Source organism: Berghia stephanieae, chromosome 5, assembly GCF_034508935.2.
Source record: "Berghia stephanieae isolate SIO BIC M18660-M18661 chromosome 5, UCSD_Bste_1.3, whole genome shotgun sequence".
Taxonomy (NCBI): Eukaryota; Metazoa; Mollusca; class Gastropoda; order Nudibranchia; family Aeolidiidae; genus Berghia; species Berghia stephanieae.
In genome coordinates this window covers 51,552,963-51,575,584 of record NC_088364.1, presented here as the reverse complement: position 1 = coordinate 51,575,584, position 22,622 = coordinate 51,552,963, and the positions used below count along the sequence as shown (strand labels likewise).

Here is a 22,622-nt window from a genome sequence, read left to right as displayed (position 1 = left end):
GGGAAAGACACCTTGCACACACCTTTTTTTTTTTTGCATCACACCTTTGTTCCCTATTGTATTACTATGTTTTGCACTGTTTCATTTCCCCATCCTATTGGAGATTTTACGTTAAATTCAACCCCCCCCCCCCCCCCCTCACATGCTGTACAGCGGCGTGGCCGCCTCTGTCTGAAATTTATTTATAGATAGTATGCGCTTGGCTAAGAAGCTCATAATATTGCCATCCGGAAGTATAACGGACCAACACTCAAAACTGTGTGTATCCATGAACGTTTATAGTCAGGTTAATACAGTTCAGTGAGCATTACTCATAAACGCGGATGGCAAAAAACAATAACAAAGACCTGAGTGACGTCATCTTCGAACTATCTATACCACTGCCTAATAATATGTCTGGTGTTAAATTTATGTACCTTATTTTACTCCTTACTCCTTACCCTGAAAAATTAACCGATAATGATATCAAGTTTACAATAATATTTTATGACGTCAAATTTATTATCAAGTTTTAAATTTCTCTATAGATAGTTGTATTTATAATAAAATGAAGTATCATTTAAGTATTTTTTATCAATGTCTTTTATTCAGAGAAAACGAAGTTAGAATTGATTGAGGAGTAGAATAAAATACTTCGTACAGTCTTGCGTTATGGAATTCGAACTTTGTTCCCAACGAGCACTCGCAAGCTCGTGCAGCGGATGGGAAAACGTCCGGAAGTTCAAAACAGTAAGAGTGTAAGAATCGTATAATTCGCTATCATTAGGAGATACAAAACAAAGATGTCATTGCCGTCCTCATCATCGTCATCATCCTCATCTCTCTTCATCAATATCTTCATCACCGTAATCATGTTCTTTATGATTATCATCCTCACCATAATCATTTACATTACGATCATCGTCGTCGTCACCACCATCATCATCAGCATCATCATCATTATCATCATCATCATCATTATCATGATTATCATCATCATCATCATCATCATCATCATCATCATCATAGCACGATAATCGTCATCATCATTATCACCATCGCCATCATCATCATCATCATTATCTTAATCATAATCATCATGGTCGTCGTTATCGTCATCATTATCCATTGCCAGGTCTTTAGCTAACATTGGCATTCGTTACTCTCGGATTTGCTTTGCGAAGAAAGATATAGTAATTCTCACGTAACCAGTTGTGCAGATATTGTTCATCAATCGTTCCCCGCAGCCCCCCCCCCCTTTCCCACTCATACACACCCTGTTGTGTTTTCCTCTCTTTGCTCTTTGTTCCAAATCTAAGAAGCAAATAATCAAAATCCTGACATGGGCGAATCTAGGTAAGCCGACGTGCACTTATGTGCAGGTCTGATAACCCAATTCCTTATTGGCTCATTGTTGTAATGGAAATCTCACAAAATATTGGCCATTACAACAATGCTAAACTAGGCCTATACGTGGGTTCGGATATCAGACCTGCAGATATGAACACGTCGAGTTAAACCCTTGAAGACTTTCGCCTGCATTCAAGTTCACGGTAGACCAAAATTTCGACAGGTAATCACTTAATTTTTTTTTTTAGAGTCTACTACTACTACTACTACTACTACTACTACTACTACTACTACTACTACTACTACTACTACTACTACTACTACTACTACTACAGATAGACAGATAAAATAAAACGAGTTCAACCATGACCGAAAATATATTACTGTTGACAAACGAGTTCTTTCGATTTGACTGATAAAATTGAATAAGTCTACCGATATTTAATTATTCCATAGATGATTAAATTCCCTGAGGAAATGTATTACAAACTGAAATTATGCCGCTCACGCTAAAAAAATATATTATACATGCTACTTTTGCAGTTAAAGCCAAATCTGTACTCATCGTCAAATGACCGCATAATTATGCCCTAGAATATTTTTTTTTAATTATCACTTGAATCAACAATAAGTGATAAAACTCTACCCTTAATTTAGAAAAGTCGCAAGTTAGTGGTAGACTATATCGATCTGTAAAAAAAAATAGCTTTATAAATGTTTAGCTTTGCCGGTAATTCTGTGTTCGTGGGCAAAAATTTATCATTGGTGGAACAGAAAACATTATTTTATAAAAGAATATAATATATGTGTGTGTGTGTGTGTGTGTGTGTGTTTGTATATATATATATATATATATATATATATATATATATATATGTGTGTGTGGGTGCATGTGTGCATAGGTGTGTATGTGACTCCGATTAAGTGGGATAATACGTTCTGGATGGTGAGATGATACGCTGCTCGCATTCCACAAGTCGTCTCCCGTCCCAATAAGCCTCCTAGAAGTGACATATTATATCAGCCCGAATCAGTTATAAATGGTATATACCTTCAGAGTGCACAATTCGTGCGATTGATAGACTCACGACGCTGCTATAGGTCACTCCTATATATTCATCTGAACAACAAACACCCAATGTATTTGAAAGGTTTTATATTGTTCAAATAAATTCACAAATTGATAAAGTAAAAGAGGCGCAATCGTGTTTCTGATAACCCTTGTCAAAAAATTGAATGTACAATATTGCGTTTCCCATTCAAATCTTAATCAAACAAAGACAATTATGCTTATAAGAAGAATAGCTAAAAGAATTGGGCATTTATATAGCGCAATATTCCCTAAACTTGTTCAAATCTCCCTTGCCAACAGCAACACTTAACATGTAGGACCAGATATTATCCTTGTCAGGCGATATTGATTTTTCTTTTTCGACAGAAACAACGTTATTAACCCCTAGCTACTCATTTTTCACTTGGGTATGATAAGAGAATGTGAATAAAGTCTTTTCCAAGGACTCAACTTTGCTCCGCTCAGAGCGGAACTCATTCCGGGGCCTAAGGTCCGAAGGCGAGTGTCATACCATAAGATTACAAAGTCGGGATTCTGTACTTGTGTCTGGATGAGACTTTTAGGTGATCTCAAATTGTTACACTTATAGTGTGCTCTTAGAATCTAGATCTGTTCCCTATTTGAACCAGACCCCTTTATCTTACTTATTCTCGTGAGCTTCAAATCGTAAAACTACCTTCTTTTTTTTTACTTTTCTATTTTCATCCTACCTGACATTGAAATGTCCTAAACTAAATGTGTTGCAAGCGCCTTTAAACCCTTAAAAACAAACAGACAAAACAAACAATATGTCGTGATCACGATACATCTGTCGTACTCTGACAAATCACCTTTTGCATTTTTGCCTGAAGACAGATACTTTATACATCGACTTTTCTTTTAAGTATTAAGTTAAATGATTTATAACAAGGTGTTGGCCTTTTTAATCGATCGATATATTGCTGCTATGCGTTTAGCCATAAAAAGACATAACATCCGCCAACCGGATATTACGTTCCAACACACAAAACTATTATTAACCTCGAACGTTATAGTCTGATTGATAAGAATTTAGTGAGGACTACTCATAAATATGGCTGGCTAAAAATAATAACAAAGAGCTGAGTGACATCAATATCGTTCCTTCTAATATGCGACTCAACACATCAGTCCGGTATTATATCGAAATGATCCAGATTAATAAAATTGAGATTGAAGTAGATCTAAATGTAATGGGAATTAAGGAAGTTATTTTCAAAATTTGCGAAGTCACGTCCAGATAGAAATGAGTTAACACTCTCAAGCAATCTGACTTCATTAAAATCATCAGAAAAAAAATGAAAGTTTCAGAACATCAGGGTATTTGGTATCTGAGGTAATTAAGACAAGTATGTTCATCTTTAAGTCACTAAACAAATTACCCAAAAAATGCAATGCGATGCAGAAGAGTCGTCGTTTTTCAATGAGGATCCGAATAACTGTCTGTTTTACAAAATAAAGAACACGTCGTACTCCTCTAAAAACTTTTTTATAACACAAGTGGAGTACCCGCAATATTACGGAAAAATAAAGGCTATTACAGGCATACATCTATTTTAATGATTGTACTTTTGTATTGTGGAAATTAGACGAATCTTTTGAGCCCTCAACGATAAAAAGAGGTCCGGTAATAATGCCTGTAGGTGAGCGCAAATGAATCAAGCAATAGGACAGCCAACTAGGGATTCCCTACTTCAAATTGACGATCACAGTGCCCAATGGAACGTAGACACCGTTTCTACGGGTAAGATAAGAGGAAGCAGAAACGCTGCTTAATTCTCTCACTGAGAGCCACCCGGACGCCACTTTGTATAAATCAAACAATAAAAGGACCGTTCATTGGGCTCTAGCGAATTTTATAAATAATCATTTGAGTCAATAAGTGGTAGATTTAGAATTACCCTTAATTTACCAAAGATTTGCAAGTTACTCGTATATCAATCTGTAAAAAAATAGTTTTATAATTTTTTTAGATTTCTCAGGAATTCTGTACTCGATGACAAAAATTTAACAAGGGCTGAACAGAATAATTTTGACTCCCAACTCTGTTTATTTTAAGATTAGATAATTGTGTGGCATGACTTTGGAGTTTGAAAACAAAGACAATCGATTTTTTATTGCTTTGCTTGTTATTTGGATGATAAGCCTAGACCGTCTATATTTCTTTACTATTCATTTTATTCATATTTTAGATAGTACCGCTTGCTGTGTCTGGTTGTAGCAAGACTTGTTTGTTGTTTTTATTTTTTTTGTTGTTTTTTTTTTTTGGTTTTTTTTTTCTTTTTTTTTTTTGGTTTTTTTTTTCTTTTTTGCTGTTGTTATTGTTTTGGATTTTTTTTTCTTCTTTTTTTTGAATAGTGAAAATGCGACTTAGCAGATTTTCAAGGTCACTCTCTCGTGTTGTGTTACGGATAAAGAAAAGAAGATCAATTCCTTTTGACACCTAGTTGTGTCAATCTTCATCACATTAAGCTGCAACTATTTGGGATTGGATTGGATTGGATTTCCACCCTTCGATGACAAGTTGATGAAATAAATAATGGTTTATTTAATCCAATAATTAGTTACGGTATCGGTAGAAGAAGATGACCAAATCCCAACCAACACCCCATCCCCCACCCCCACAGTATGCTAAAGTTCATTGCCCTCAGACGTATGCTAATCCAACTGGCGCTTACATCATTCGTTTCATTTGACATCATCGCATTCAATCCCTCTTTTTAATATTACACAACTTCACCTTTTGTGACATAGTGTTCTTTCAATTCTTGTACATCCTGTCTTTGGGGCGCATTCCTCTGCCAGCATCAAAGCATTAATAATGCAACCAGTGACCCTTTTGTATAGAAAGGGAACATCGATCCTTCTAGCCTCTCTCGGTTTAACCAGTTAACAGCCGTACACTGGAAAAAAAAATCGAATTTAGAAATTTGGCCAGAAAACTCGTCCTTCAAATATCGATCGATTTAAATAACCCTCATCTTGGCAAAAATTCTCAAACCTGGGATATCGCGAGTTTTTGTCAAGATGAGGGTCATTTAAATCGTTGAACATTTGAAAGACGAGTTTTCAGGCCAAATTTTAAAATACCTGGTGCTATTTTTTTCCAGAGAACGGCATTTAAATGGTTAAAAGTATTCAGTATAATGATATCATTTATGCAGTCATCTCCCTTGTCATTTAAATATTCACGAATTGGGTTTGGCTCTTTTATTTCCGGAGTATAGTTAATCGATATAAAGCAACACTTACATTTAATGCTGACATTGTGGTTTATTCTGTTAACACAGACTACTTGTTTGTGACCTAATTATATGTATCTATCTTTTTTTTTAGATTGATTTTTTTTTCGGTAATAGAAATTATTGATTAATTACACTTTATTTAGTTCGGTTATCTTTAGTTGATACAAACTGATAACCGAAATACGCTTCAACAGTCGTAACGTCACTTCCCTCGTAATGACGCATGGTAACTTAGTAACTGGCTCTAAACTATCGGAACAATGGCGGACACCCTTTTGAAATATTTCTCCGACGAGCATTAAAAGCGTATCTAGAGGAGAAAAAAATATAAATCTGATCATGTTTTGACTTTTACACATTCTGATCTCAAGACATATGAAAAGTTCTAGCCAGCATGAAGAATAAAAAGTACAGATTTTCTTTGTTTAGAACCACGATGACCGCCGTTGCTGGGCGACGTGACATCAGACTATTGAATCCAATTGTTGTGGGCTTATTGTTGCAATGGAAATACTCCCAAACCAACGCAAAGTATAGCTAGCTACTTGATTACAGCAATGTTAAAACGAGTCCACAATTCTGTCGTACTTAGGATTAACTCATATTTAATATTAAAACCAGAAACCTCGCCCTTCAAATATCGATAGACTTCCATGAAGTCCCAAGTTTTGGATTTTTTAACAAGATGAGGATCATTTTAATCCATCGATTTTCCAAAGACGAGTTGTTATTGTTGTCGTTTTTTGTTTGGTTGTCGGTTTGTGTTTTTTTTTTGTGTTTTTTTTTTGGGGGGGGGGGTTGGTTTTTTTTTGTTTTTTTTTTTTTGTTTTTTTGTTTTTTTTTGCTTTGGGGAGGGTTGGGGCAAAATTTTGAATAAGTGTACTTTGTTTTGTTCTCGGAGTACAGCAGAATTGCCTTCAATTATCAGACCTGGAACTACGTGAATGTCCACGTAGGGTAATTCCTACACAAGCCGACACAGATAGACGACTTAATGGCGAATGTCACGTCATACCCAAGACCTTCTGAGATGAGAAATTGGGTGACACAATGTGTCAAGACTCCAGACATATGAGTAGAGAAAATTCAGTTTCAATAGGATTCATTTAATAGGACCATCCCCAACCCAGCGCGTCCACAGGTGGCGGATCGTGGAACGGCCTACAGATCCTGATCTATAGGTTAGCTGTAAAGCCGCGGACCAACTGGCGATAGTCGTGGAGAGTGAGGTTGGGTAGTCTGGCAGCACAGCTACACATACAAAATGCCTCATATACTCTATGAAGGGACTATCAAGGTGAATGGGAGGCGCCTTAAAACCTGCCAAATGCTCCCACTGCCTTGTGGGTTATGACCGGGAGGTCAAAAGGCTATGGAGTAAACCAGATAAAAATCCGTCAGAAGGCAACGGGAAACCACTGACGTATCATCCCAAGATCGTCATGATGTCCGTCCAAGCGAATCTAGTCAACGACGTCAATGGATGTTTTTCGAGCAACTCGATTACAGCCTCGTCCGGTAGAGATAGTCATGCAGGTGAACAGGTGACTCTCGACCGTCATCCAGCTACTGTGCACCACCAAACATTACGAACAGCAACATGGAATGTAAGAAGTCTGTACCAGAAAGGAAAATTAGCAAATGTAGTTATGGAAATGAAGAGATTGAATATCAATGTTTTAGGATTATCAGAAGTTAGATGGAAAGGAGCAGGAGAACTTAATTATGATGACTGTAAAATTATATACTCAGGGGGAGGAGAACACCAAAGGGGAGTTGGAATTATACTAGATAATAAAACGGCGCGAGCAGTCAAAGGATTCTGGCCCATATCAGACAGAGTAATGGCAATCAAACTACAAGCAAAACCTTTTGATTTTGATATTTTACAAATATACGCCCCAACCACCAGTCACGATGATGAAGAAGTGGAAAATTTCTATCAACAAATAGATAAAGCAATGCATCAGTTTAAGTCTTCAGACATAAAACTCATCATGGGCGATTTTAATGCCAAGGTGGGCCGAGAAAGAATAGAAGATATTGTGGGCCCACATGGTCTGGGAGACAAAAATGACAGAGGTGATCGTCTTATTCAATGGTGCCGTCAACATGATCTGACAATCACAAATACTTGGTCAACAAACCACAATAGAAGGAAGTGGACATGGAAAAGTCCTGGAGATGGAGTGAGAAACCAAATAGATTACATACTCATCAGCAAACGTTTCCGAAACTCGGTTTTGTATGCCAAATCTATGCCGGGGGCTGACTGTAACAGCGATCATATACCTGTGCTATGCCCCATACGAGTTAAATTGAAAATCTGCAAAAGAGCAAAGGCTAAACCTAAATACCAACTAGACATTCTCCGGGAGGAACAGAAGATACAAGAAAAATTTGAACTATCAGTAAGAAACAAGTTTGAAGTGCTTGGAGAACTAACAGATATAGAAGAGAAATATGAGCAGTTTAAAGACAGTGTTGCTGCATCATTAGAAGAAAATGTTCCAACCACACTTAAGTTGCAGAAGAAGAAATGGATTACTCCAGAGATATTAGAATTAATGAATGAGAGAAGAAAGGCCAAAAATCAGGAAGAAAAATACAAGACTCTGAACAGGCAGATAAAAAGAAAATGCAACGAAGCTAAAGAAGACTGGATAAATGAACAATGTCACTATATAATGTCCTGCAAAGAAAAAAATGGCAAATTCTTCCATCAGAAAATCAAAGAAGTGACAAACAAAACTAAATCAGGTGCTAAAAGTGGATGCATCAAAGACAAGCGTGGAAACACCATCATGGACAAAGACTGCATTCTAAACAGATGGTCAGAATATATTGAAGAACTTTTTTTTGATAATCGAGGAGAAATGCCTATGATAAAAGAACTGGAAGGGCCTTCTATAATGAAAGATGAAGTTAGGAACGTCATGAAAAGCATGAAAAATGGAAAAGCTGCAGGACCTGATGCCATAACAATTGAAGCCTTGACTGGCCTGGGTGAATGGGGATTGAATTCATCACAAACCTTCTAAATCAAGTGTATGACACAGGAAAAATGCCAACTGATATGAAACGATCCATTTTTATAGCACTACCAAAAAAGCCAGGGGCAGTTGATTGTGAACAACACAGAACTATTAGCCTAATGAGCCACCTCACAAAAATTCTTTTGAAGATAATTTTACTAAGAATAAGAAATAAAATACGACCTGAAATTGGGGAGATGCAATTTGGTTTTGTTGAGGACAAGGGTACCAGAAATGGAATATTCACATTATCAATGCTGATGGAAAGATGTATTGAAGTAAATAAAGATCTGTATATGTGTTTCATCGACTATTCAAAAGCCTTTGATAAAGTACAACACGAAAAACTATTCAAAATTCTATCATCCTTGGACATTGATGGTAAAGATTTAAGAATATTACGGAATTTGTACTGGGAACAAGAAGCAGCAATGCGTGTTGACAATGAACTAAGCAGTTTTACACCTATTAGAAGAGGAGTTAGGCAGGGGTGTGTTTTGTCTCCAGATTTATTCAACCTCTATAGTGAAATGATATTAAGAGATATCGAACATAAGAAGGGGGTGTGTATTGGAGGAAAGAATGTAACAAATCTGAGGTATGCAGATGATACGGTTCTACTGGCAGAATCTGAACATGAACTACAAGAATTACTGGATGTTGTAGTCAGGAGTAGTGAAAATATGGGACTGGAACTGAATATATCTAAAACAGAATGTATGACGGTATCTAAAAATAATAACCCACCAGCCTGTGTAATAACAAGCAGAGGACAAACAATACAACAAGTTGAATGTTTCAAATATTTAGGCTTCAATGTAACATCCAATGGAAAATCAGATTGTGAAATAAAGAAAAGAATAGGTATGGCGAAGAATGCATTCAACCAGCTGCATACAATTATGAAAAACAGGAATATTAGCATGAAAACAAAAATCAAAGTCCTGGATTGCTATGTACTGTCTGTGCTGCTATATGGTTGTGAGAGCTGGACCATAAACAAGACCATGGTTAAAAGACTGGAGGCAGTGGAAATGTGGTTTTACAGAAGAATGATGAGGGTGTCATGGATGGAAAGGAAAAGAAATGAAGAAATTTTAGAAATGGCAAACAGAAAAAGATCACTGATAACAAAATCATCAAACGCCAAATGGAATTTTTAGGACACATTATCCGCCACCCTGGTTTGGAAATACTCGCCTTGACTGGAAAGATGAATGGAAAAAGAATAAGAGGAAGACAAAGAATAACGTATTTGAAAGGGATAAGAACTTGGACAGATGAAGCTGAGAAAGGTGGCGCTGCTTTAATAGAATTGGCAAGAGATAGATCAGCTTGGCGGAAGATGACCTCCGACGTCTGCTTCAGATATGGAACTACATGAGATGAGATGAGAGTATGATGTCACGTCCGCCCAGAAACCAGCAGCGTGGTTCTAAACAAAGAAAATCGGTACTTTTCATTCTTCATGCTGGCTAGAACTTTTTCACATGTCATGTGATCAGAATGTACTCGTCGGAGAAGTATTTCATAAGGGCGTCCGCCATTGTTCCGATAGTTTAGAACCCGCTACTTAGTTACTATGCGTCATTACGAGGGAAATGACGTCACGACTTTTGAACTCTATTAGATTGGTCCATTTTTTGTTATAGTCAATGGCTGTTTATCCAATGTATTTTATTTAAAAATTGGGTATTTGTGTCAAAATTCATTTAATTTTTACACCGCTTGGAATGTCTTGCGTCACTTGCAACTAAAGGAGACGGAATACTACTTTATCATCCCAGAATCAAAGGGGGGTGGGGGGTAGCTTTTAAAAAAGGAGACACCAAGTGTCAGAACTCCGTATAACTGATCAAAATGCAAAAAAGAAAAACATAACAACAATTATGACAAAGGGACGCCATTATTTACAGGGAGCATACCTGTATCCAACAAAAAAAAAGATATGTCACCCATCTCAACAAATGGGTGTTATTTCGGAATGAGCTAAATGCTCAAAACTGAATCTACAATCAAGGATATGAATCTTGGATCTTGTAAGTTTTCCACTTCATTAACCAATTAAGATCCGTACTCTGGAAAGGCACGTAATTAAAATTTTGGCCAGAAAACTCGTCCTTCAACTATCGATCGATTAAAATTATTACCCTCATCTTGTCAAAAACACAAAAATCTTGGATTTAAGGCAATCATAGGTTTGAGAGATGAGGGACATTTTAATCGATCGATATTTTAAAGTTCGAGTTTTCAAAATGTGTAAATATTAATTTTTTAAAGTAAGGCAGAATTCCCCAACCTTGACTCTTATCACAAACAATACTTCCACCGCTTCGCTTACACACAAAAAAATGTTAATAACCTTCCTCCATCAGATATGATTAATGTTAATTTATTAATGATTAATGATTAGTGACATTTACATATCTCAGTTCTTATCATAACAAGTGGATAGCCTGTGATAAAGCTTCTTTCCTTTGAATTAATAAGTACCCCATTCCTACCTAATATCCTACCCGATTTCAAACTTTGAGAAATTAATCAGTTGAATTTTGACCAATGAAAACACAGGATTTGTGACACGCGTTCGACGTGCACTTATTTGCAGGTCTGATAACTCAATTCCTTATGTGCTCGTTGTTGTAATGGAACTCTCAAAAAAAAAAAAGACACAAAATAGTGTCCACTAGAACAATGTTAAACTAGGCCCGTAAGTGGGTTCGGATGTTAGACCTGCATATACTGCCGTTGTTATTAAAAACACAGTATAGATAGTTCGAAGATGACGTCACTCAGGTCTTTGTTGATGTTTTTTGCCATCCGCGTTTATGAGTAATGCTCACTGAACTGTATTAACCCCACAATATACGTTCATGGATACACACAGTTTTGTGTGTTGGTCCGTTATACTTCCGGATGGCAATGTTATGAGCTTCTTAGCCAAGCGCATACTACCTATATGCAATGTTTATCAAATAGCACATACTGTGTTCTTTAATAAAACGGCAGTATATGTGCTCGTTCAAACCCACTTGGACAAACATTACAAGGCTGTTTACAGACAATAGAATGAATGAAGTCGACGTGTTCTCTTTCCTGTTATTGTTTTGGACTGCCAGTTGGGTGATTAGTACTCATTCATTCACAATGAAGTTGATTGAGTCCATATTGTAAAGAGCCGCATCGTAGCCTTCGTTAACTAAACCGGGGTTTATCTGGCTCATGATACGGTCTTTGCTTCATACCCGAAAGGTACCGAGTTCGATCACCCGCCGCGGCGTTGTGTGGCCTTTAGCAAGGCCCTCGCCCTAGGTCAATTTGCAGCGTTGCATGACTTCGACTGACGCCTGGATTATTCCAGTCTTCCCTTGGAGTGGAGTAGACCCTAGAGAAAAATTTCCCATATGGGATGAATAAAGGGAATTTTATTATTTTATCTATTTTATTTATTCTAAGCTTGATACCGACCAAAAAGAGAATTCGTCATAACAGAAAACAAAAAGTTAATTGGATTCAATAGTCTGATGTCATGTCGCCCAGCAATGCCGGCCATCGTGGTTCTAAACAAAGAAAATCGGTACTTTTTATTCTTCATGCTGGCTAGAACTTTTCATGTCTTGTGATCAGAATATGTAAAAGTCAAAACATGATCAGATTTATAATGTTTTTTTTTCCCTCTGGATACGTTTTTATGCTCTTCGGAGAAATATTTCATGAGGGCGTCCACAATTGTTCCGATAGTTTAGAGCCAGTTACTCAGTTACCATGTGTCAATACGAGGGAAGTGACGTTACGACTGCTGAAGCGTATTGTGAGTTGTATTGAATAGCTCAGCCAATGGAATCATTTGTTTTCTTGAGCACTCTAACACAACTCATGTTTCACTTTCGTTTGGTGATCATCGTCCTCTTTTGTGACGTAATTTTTGGTCAGTATCGGGCCTTTATTTTGCAAAGGCCACGGCTGTACCCAAGGACAAAACGTCTGGAAAAGATTTTGCTATCGAAGTGCGTGTATATATATATATATATATATATATATATATATATATATATATATATATATATATATATATATATATATATACATTTTTTTATTATTGTAATATTTACCACGATGACTCAAATATCGTGGTAAATATTACAATAATAATTCACTCCATTGTTACATGTTGAGCACTATTCGTACCATATTTGTATCCAACACGATTCAATATATACATATATATATATAATATATATATATATATATATATATATATATATATATATATATATATATATATATATCCTACAATTTTGTTATATAAGAAACAGAAAAATACCTTAGTATTCATAACTGTCTTTGAGTCTACCTGTGTTTTAGAATCTAGAAAAGTAACGTCGAAAATGTAGGTATATATTTATTTTGATGTGAAGGCAAAGCATTGCCACCCTGGAGATTTATGTTTCCCATAATCAAATATTTTTTAACGGGTTTCATTAATAGAACGAATGAAACATGCCGTCTTAAAATTCAAAATAGCCTTGTTGTTTTGTTGAAATTATTTATGTCGGTAAAGGTTGGAGTATTGGTTGGGAGGCGAGGGGGGGGGGGAGAGAGTAATTTTGAGAATTACCCACTTAAATTAACCTGGCCTATTTCACATGTTGAATAAAGGCATGTCGCTCCAGCAAGTAAACAAAGTAGTTTTTAAATTTGAATTATTCAGACGGGTGTGAATTAGGGTGCCATTTTGGTAATTTTAGACCCAAATCTGATCTGACAAATAAGGCTTTTATTAGTGCAATATCCACTAAACGTGCTCAACGCGCTTTACAAGTAGTCCCTGGCCAACAGAAACACTTAACATTTAGGACGGGACATGTGGCCTGTTAGGCAATAATACACTTTTTTCTAACAGAGACAAAGGCCAGGTATTTATTTTAGACCTGAGTACGTTGAGAGAGTGTGAGTAAAGAGCCTTTTCCAAGGACTTAACTATGCGCCGAGGCTAGAACCCAAGACCTTCCGATCCAGAAGCGAGTGTCATACCACTCGGCCACATAGCCACACCCAGTAAAGCTCAGTTATTGTTCAAGAACGATGAGCATTTTACTTAACCGCTTGTCACCAACGACTAAAGTGCATTAAAATCGGATTTCGTGCAATTTGTGTTTTCTCGGAGCTAAGAAACCTTTGAATTTAGGACCATGCTAAAGAGTGATTTAATTCCTCTAAGAAATGCCTAGATTTGTTACTTTTGTGACAAAAAAGACATTTAGTATTTACCTTTCTTTTCGCTCCAAACAATAATTGGTATCTAAACTCTTGTCTCATTTCAGTAATGTTGGCAGCATTAATATTTTTTTTCTTGTAAGGCCGCATCTCAAGCGTTTGGATCAAAGGATGTTCTTTGGCCCTATTTTGTATTTTTAAAAACTTTGTTTTTGTGTTCTGGAGTACCTCACTGTCCTGTGAGGATACAGAAACAACCTACTTTCATAGCAATGTAAAATTATTAGTTGTTATATTTTTTCGGTGTTCCTTGATTAATGTGGGAAAGTTTGGGGTTTTTTCTTCCCTTCTCTTCCGTTGTTGCAATTATTTGGAGAGGTTAAGGGGTTTTAGTTATCAATACACATTTCTTTTGGTTGGTACCATTTTGGATAACTTGACTTACTTGACTTATTGTCGATCGCCTCCTAATCTTCGGACTGGGACGCTTTGGCAGCTTCTCTGATTTGTTGAGTGGGTTCTTTCCACTGATGACGATCTGCTGCGATGGGTCTCAGGTGTTTTAAATCCTTTTCGCATCGCACTTATTGTGTGTCATCGAGGCGCTTGGGGTCTTTATTTATCGTAGTGTTGATGCTTGTTGTGGGTCTGCCTTTGTGTCCGCTTGGTGTAAAGATTAACGTCAATGCCTTATTAGCTGGATTATTTCTGTCTCTCCTTAAGATATGTCCAAAAAGTATCTATCTTGTTTCCAAAATTTGAATCGATAGCGACGTTTCTTCGCATTTAATGTACAGCGATTCGTTACTTATTTTGGTTGGGGAGTGGATATTTAGAATTCTTCTGGGCTGTTTCCAATGGGAGACATCTAGTTTATCTTCTTCGCTTTTTGTTAGTGACCATGTTCCACAGTTGTAAATAAGTACTGATTTTAAAAGGCTCTTGTATAGCTTTATATTTGTTTTTCTTTTCAGCTTATTGTTTCTCAGCCATACGTGTGTCAGCTTATTGAGAGCGGCTGCCGACAAATATTCTCGTCTTTTTATGTCTTATTTGTCTCCTATTAACGATCCCACATTTTTTGTCTTTTTCCACTCTTGGTCGTCTTTGTCAAGTTTCGTAATGTCGGTTATATCGGCGTTTACGAAAAGAGTGTGTTTCTCTAATGCTTCTGGTACGACTTTTATGTTGAGATCTTTTCTAGTGACGAAATCAATATCGTCTGCGTATGCTATTTCTGATGGAAGGTGGGATTCAAATACAGTTTGAGGGGCAGGCAAAACGGTGCGCATGTTCCAGGTGTACAACGAACAAAACCGGACTGAGACTATCTCCTTGGGGTGATCCAATATTACTTAAGAACGGTATTTGGGTTGTTGCTCCGGTCACGTTGGTGTTTACTGATCAGGAAACGCATAAGTCTAATTTCATCGTCGGTTATTATTTTTTCAGTATATTTAGCAGGGCATAGCGATCTATCATGTCAAAGGCCTCTGACATGTCTATCCCGGTGATGTTGATATTAATTTTCTCGGATAGCCATTTATGCGTCCACACAACATGTCGTGCTTCTTTCTTGACGAAAAGAGGGAAGCTTTAGACATAATACACTGAGCTGAAGCTCAGTGCCAACAGGTGTCAGCCATGAGAGCGGAAAATTTTCGCTAATGTTTCATAATATTCAATAATTAGAGAGACTGCTTTAGTAAGTTTTTGATTTCGTTGATAGATTTGGAACACCATTCTCAGTAAATAAAAACTAAGCGAACGTTTATTATTCTTGTCAAACAGTTTAATAACACTTTTGACTACGATTAACCACGACTTTAAAAACAATATTCCCATTCGTTTTTTGCTGGGGGTTTTTGTTTGTTTGTTTGTTTGTTTGTTTCCTTTTTTGTTCTTGTTGTTGTTTTGTGCTATATCTATTGGTATTACTGACTCTCTATTTAATTTTGGTGGATTTGTTTATTTTGGGAATTTGTATATCTTATTTTGAATTTGTTTCTTTGTATTTTACTTGACTGGTGGAGAGTCCGCAATATTAGTGGGGGAAATAAAGGCTATTAGGAACAGGCACTCATCTATTTTAATTATTATACTTCGATAGTGTGGAAATTAACATAGATCGAAACGATTCCCAACGTCAAATTAAGGGCCGATCACTCTGCCATAGCAAATTGTCGAAATAATCATTTGAGTCAGCGGGTGATAAAATCATCCTTAATTTAAAACTTACTTTTATATCAATCTGTAAAAAATAGTTTTATAATTTTTATATTTGCCATCTATCTAATTATGTGATCTCTCTCGCAAAAAAATGTATCAGATCCTCCCTTCTCTTTTGTTTTGAATTTCCCTTCTTTTTATTGTCGAAATGTGTTTATTTCTTCGTTCTTGGCAGAATCTCTGTCCCAGGAACCTTTTATTATTCAAAACTGTAGGATTTCAAAAATAACTCCAAGTGGTATTGTATATAAGGTAATGCAATGCACTTGAAAAAACAAACGCATCACTGTTATTGCTACATCCGAGATTTACAACTTAAATGTATTGCCCTGCATTTATTGCGAGGTTTTAAACTCATCCTACAAGTTTCGATCGATTTAAATGACCCTCGTCTTAGCAAAAACTACCAAACCTTGGACTTCACGAAGTCCCAAGTTTGAGAGGGTCTACTTTTGTTTTTGATTATGTGTTTGTTTTGTTTTTTGCTTTTTTTTTATTTTTTAATTTTTGGTAAGATGAGGGTCATTTTAATCGATCGATATTCGCAGGATGAGTTTTCTGGTCTAATTAATATCAAATTCGTGTTGGTTTTTTTTTCTCCCAGAGAACGGCAGTTGCAGTTAATAAGCAGATAGATAATGAGAGAAATAGTGGGTTGGAGAAAAAATCAGATCGGCTGTTAAAAGGTTAAGTGCCCTCTGGAGGACAGCCTCATGGGGAAGCCCTGTCTTATTGGAGAGGAAGTAAAACTCGGAGACATTTCTGGTATAAAACACGGAGAGAGAGAGAGAGAGAGAGAGAGAGAGAGAGAGAGAGAGAGAGAGAGAGAGAGAGAGAGAGAGAGAGAGAGAGAAAGAGAGAGAGAGAGAAAGAGAGGAGAATAACGCCGAATAATTACTTTAAATATATCAATAGTATATTTCCTTTGGGTTTATGATTTATATAATAGAAAGCATGTCTTAACAATTACGTAAACAGAACTATGGAAGAAAAAATTCACAACCTTACTAAAAATTTCGAAGCCCCTTTCAAAGCAAGTTACATGGGTTTTTATTTTTCATTGAGGCGATGCCCACGTTTGAATGTTCCTCTACGACAAAGCCAATGAAAGGATGTGCCTTTAATGAGCATTTTGAGGGCGTTTGGCTCCAAATTATGGCAAATCCGAAAGCCAAAGGTAAAGGACGTATGCCCCGAAAAGGTCGTGCGATTTACTCTACCAACCTTCCATCCGCACTTCTTCAACTGTTTTTGTCCATATGATAATACGTTAACCTTAATATTTGTTGATTGTATGTAATGAATTCAACATTGCTTTTGATAAGCCTTTCTATTTATTTGAAATAACTCCTCTCATTCTATCATGTCTTTCAGCCAGGCAAGGCGCCTACACAATCCTGAGAGGATGAATATTCCGCTCCTGGCTTTCTGTCCGCTCTTGGCCTTTTGGTTGGTCCTCATTGACTCTGTGGATGGTGAGTTAATTACAGTAGTATTTTCTCTTATCTCGATTTGCAGAAATTATTATAATTTGGACTGCCTTTGACAATGAGCAAATTAAGAAAACATATTAATGAAGAATAGCTCAGTTGGTAGAGCATTCGCTTGACACTCATAGGGACCTAGATCGATCCAGAGTGAAGTCGAGATATATTTTCTGCTCGTCCACCAGCAGTGAATGGGTAGCTGGGTCTGTTAAATCTGGCATAAAGTACTTTGCGATTGACTAACCTCTATTCCAAAGGATAGCAAGCAATTGCTACTTCACGCTATAGAAACCGGATAAACTCCCGTCCCATGGGTCTAATGGTCCTGAAAGACTACTGTTTTGTCTTATTGAGGAGCATTCTTTTTTCAAGGATAATTATACTTTGAACAGCCTTTGATATTAACTAAATCAAGACAGCCTTATATTATATATATAATATATATATATATATATATATATATATATATATATTATAAAATTCAAATGCGTTTATGTTGACATGTTATTTGTTTCATTGGAAAAAGAAATATGAACGTATTAAGAATGTTTTAACCTCATAGCTGGCTAACCATAATCCATTCAATGTAGTGCAAGATACCTCACAGGTCCCAGGTTTGAGAATGTTTGCCAAGATGAGGGCCATCGAAATCAATCGATATTTGAAGGGCCAAACTTTTAAGTATGCGTCTTTTCAGAGTTAACCGGTTAGGCTTTTCGTCAGAAGATCTGGCGGTCTTCCTAAAACCATTATAACTATGCAACACCCAAAAATCGTTCATAAGGGAATACCAGTACGAATAAATGAATATTATATTGATTGGCGCTTTACATTTGAAGCGTCCATCCTTTCAAAGGATCATTGTTTTCATCGAGCTGAATATGAACCCTAGTTTCTACAATTGAATCATAAGAATATGAAAAGTTGTGAATGACACAGTACCAGATAAAGCGGAGAGGAAAATATAAGGAAAAACAAGAAAATAAACTTGAGCTTTTATATAGCGCAATTTCCACTAAACGTGATCAAAGCGCTTTACAAAGGGTCCCTTGTCAACAGCAACACGTAACATATAGAACGAGACATGTCGCCTGTTAGTACATTTTCTTCTAACAGAGACAACGCCTTTAACGGCTAGGTACTTATTTTACACCTGAGTACGCTGAGAGAATGTGAGTGAAGAGTCTTTTCCAAGGACTCAACTATTCGGCGAGCGAGGCTCTAACCCAGGACCTTCCGATCCGAAAGCGAGTGTCATACCACTAGACCACAAAAGCACATAGACGCTGAAAAAAGACACTATTTCTCGCAGGGGGAAGGGGGGGGGACTGACTTTTGGAGATTGTTTTTCGTTTCATATTTTTCTAGAGAAAAGCTGATATATTAGGAATTATATTTTGTATATATTTTGCAAGAAAATCTCGCTTTTTAAATATTTTTTATTGTTTCTTTATTTAGGATATATTTGGTAAAATCCACTTTTCAGGATTTTTTTAAAATCTTGTATCATTGTCTTTTCCTCACTTTTTCATTTTAGTATGTGTTTTTTTTCTCCATTACAAATACACAATAGAAAACATTATACATCCCTTGTTTAATTATTTTAACGCATTTTTAAGCTACGGTTATCCAATATTTTTAAACAAAGCAAACTGTTTATATAAATATTGATAACTTGAGAAGATAGAAAAATAATCTTTTATTTACAGTTATTACAAGGAAAACGTGTGTTATATTTTTATAACATTCGTTTCCATTTCAAGTGGAAGGAGCTAACCACTCGTTGCATTTTATTTATATAATCTTGTAACATTAGTAAAAAAAACTTGAGACTTGAGCTTTTATATAGATAGAATGAAGTTGACGTCACTCGGGTCTTTGTTATTGTTTCTTGCCATCCACCTTTATGAGTAATTATCACTCAACCGTATTATTCAGACTATAAAAGTTCATGGTTACACAAAGTTTTGTGTGTTGGTCCGTTATACTTGCGGGTGGCAATGTTGTGAGCTTCTTAGCCAAGCGCATACTTTCTATAGCGCAATATCCACTAAAGGTGCTCAAAGCGCTTTACAACAACTGGTAACATGTAGAACGATACATGACGCCTGCTAGGCGATATTACATTTTTTTTCCGACAGACACAAAGCTGTTAACGGCCAGCTACTCATTTTACACCTGAGTACAGTGAGAGTATGTGAGTAAAGAGCCTTTTCCAAGGACTCAACTACGCGTCGAGTGAGGCTCGAACACAGGACCTTCCCATCCGAATGCGAGTGTCGTATCACAAGACCACATAGCCGAAAAATAGTACCACAGTACGCATAGTACGCACAACAGTACCACAATATCTCCAATGACTGAACCCTGTATTATTGTAAAAGGAAAAAAAACTAATTTATTTGTTCTAATTTGGAAATTGACGCTTACGGTTGTTTTTATTCTTCTATTTATATTTCTTTATGTCAGGAACTGACTTTTAAGACTATTAAGTGGCCCGTGTTTTTCTTCTTTTTCTCAGCTGTCCATCAATGCACAGCTGCAAAAATTTGTATGAACCTCTGAATCAATTTGTCTTAATTAAAAAGTATTTTTTCGTGAATTTAAAAACAACAGAAAAGGATTTCGCTTATTACAGAGATGACAGGTAAGGATCGGAACTCATAGAAGATTTACATTATCAAAAATATGAATTTTCCGCTTATCCATTTTGAAGGAATTCGTTAAAATGGAATGTTCGGTTAATTGAAACTTAAACGATATACGTACGGTATTTGAGTATGAAGGAACGAATGGCAATTTTCAACTATCAGACATATACAATGTATAACTATCAATACATATTACTGATGAATACAAACTAAAATGAACATTAGGCGCTTCCAATATTATTTTGATTGCAAATTTTTGAGAAATAACTTGTGTTTATGCCAAAGGGGATTAAATAAATTTAATCTAGACTAGTCAAAAGTAGAAATTCATCAATTTATGATACAGTGTTTCCACAAATATGTACATGTTCAACAATAACAACAACTAGAACAACAACAACAATCAAGAAATACACGCATCAATCATCTCATTCTGATGACGAGTATGATGAAAAGAAGAAATCGAACGACTACGGAAAGATTCAGAGCATCGCCTTATCCAATATGTAATTTTCCTCCAGTTTGCGAAAGTTGGAGCATGCCTTTTCCCTAATTCCCTTATTACTTAATTTATCGCCTCGTCGGTGAGAGTAAATTTTGTGTTCTTCCTCTCAATCTTTCCCTCTACTTAGGCCCAGTGGCCTCGATTGGATTGCGCTCACAATGATATGGGGGGAAGTCGCGCAACCTCGTATCAAAACTCCCTGATTAGACAGTCTGCTTTGAAAACTGTTTCTTGTTCGTTTCATTTTTACTAAGGATTATAGTTAGCCCTTTGATTAATGGTCAGAATATGTAGTGCTGCCTGATTGACATCTCGAAATCATGTCCGCTTTTATAGTTGCTGAAGTTGGAGCCTTGATGTAATCATGGGCCATCGAATGGTAGCATTGTCAAATACACTCCAGCTGGTTGCTTCGAAGGAAGGCAGTTAACAGTATTTAGCCAGTCTTCATACACATTTGCATTTACCCCAGAATTATATTCTTTACCTTCTAGACGATGCAGAGAAGAAAAAAATGGCATAGCATTTCCTTTTCAATCCAGTATCTTTACCGCCTGCAAGAATAACAATGATCCTCTGTCCAGAACCCATGGGCCTTTTTCTGCCATAATTATCAGGCTCCATTCCTTTGTCGGATGTATGTTTACGTTCACCCAGCTCCGTACATCTTTGTATGATATCCATATCAAAGTTGTCTAGGATCCTTTTCCTACCACGTCATCCCACACTGGTGATCTCTCTGTCGTGTCATTCCACACTTGTGATCTCTCTGTCGTATTTCGATAACCATCTTCTCATGGTTGATTGTGAAATTCCAATACCATAGCCGTCCCCTGTAATGGCTTATCGATGGATACAAGTAGAGTTCTTTCGCAGCTTTACGAGAGTGGAACCGATAGAGATTGCGTATTGTATCATATCGTATCGTTTATGAGCATAATATGTTTTTAAAACCTTTAAATGCTCTGTGAAACGTTCCTGCATAGATTTAAAAATTCAAATTCAATGCATACAAACAGCATTTATTGTTAATTTGACAATATTGAGTATACAATCACAATTTCAAATGATTTAAAGCTAGAAATTTCATATCAGTCTTTGGTAATTGCGACATGATGTAGATAATATCCATAAATAATTAATTCAAAATGTAATACAAACTACCTCAGTTGTAAGTTTATAACAGTTAAAGCGAATTGTTATTATTCGGAAACAAGTATGACGTGAACTCATAATCACTAGCTGGAACTACCGTGTCAGCACGAGATTTTTTTTGAAAAACGATAAATTCATCTCTTACTTTGTGGTGCGTAACTTGTTTACATATTTAACAGTGTAAAATCTCAAATCTTATGGCAGCGGTTTAAGAGTAGTTTTTTATAGGTCTTAAATAAGAAAACTTTTTTGATATGGCATAAATACGGTTCAAAATTTATTTTCAGTTAAGACAAATTGATTCAGAGGTTGACACAAATTTTTATAACTTTTCATTGAGGGACAGCCGAGAAAAATACAGAAAATAACGCGCATTAATAAAAATAAATCTGAAGGAACTAATTATGATCATTCTCCTGAAAAAAAAAAACGATTTAACTGAATTTAGATTGTCTCTGCACAGCAAAATGGCCCTAATATATATATATATATATATATATATATATATATATATATATATATATATATATATATAATATGAGAAAGAGAGAGAGAGAGAGAGAGAGAGAGAGAGAGAGAGAGAGAGAGAGAGAGAGAGAGATTTTGGGGAATATGAGAGGATTTGACGCATCGACTCAGCTAGTCTCAGGTCAACCTCAGCGCAAGTCCAGGCCAAGCA

At 36.3% G+C, this 22,622-nt stretch overlaps 1 protein-coding gene across 1 annotated transcript in view; it reads left to right on the top strand.

Annotated features, from left to right (window-relative positions):
* Positions 1 to 22,622, top strand: part of LOC144973154 (neuronal acetylcholine receptor subunit beta-3-like) — a 142,173-nt gene that overhangs the window by 91,641 nt on the left and 27,910 nt on the right. The window contains exon 3 of the mRNA XM_078915270.1: positions 17,520 to 17,620. Coding sequence (XP_078771396.1) covers positions 17,551 to 17,620 — 70 coding nt within the window. The 5' untranslated portion in view covers positions 17,520 to 17,550. The remainder of the gene's footprint in view (positions 1 to 17,519; positions 17,621 to 22,622) is intronic.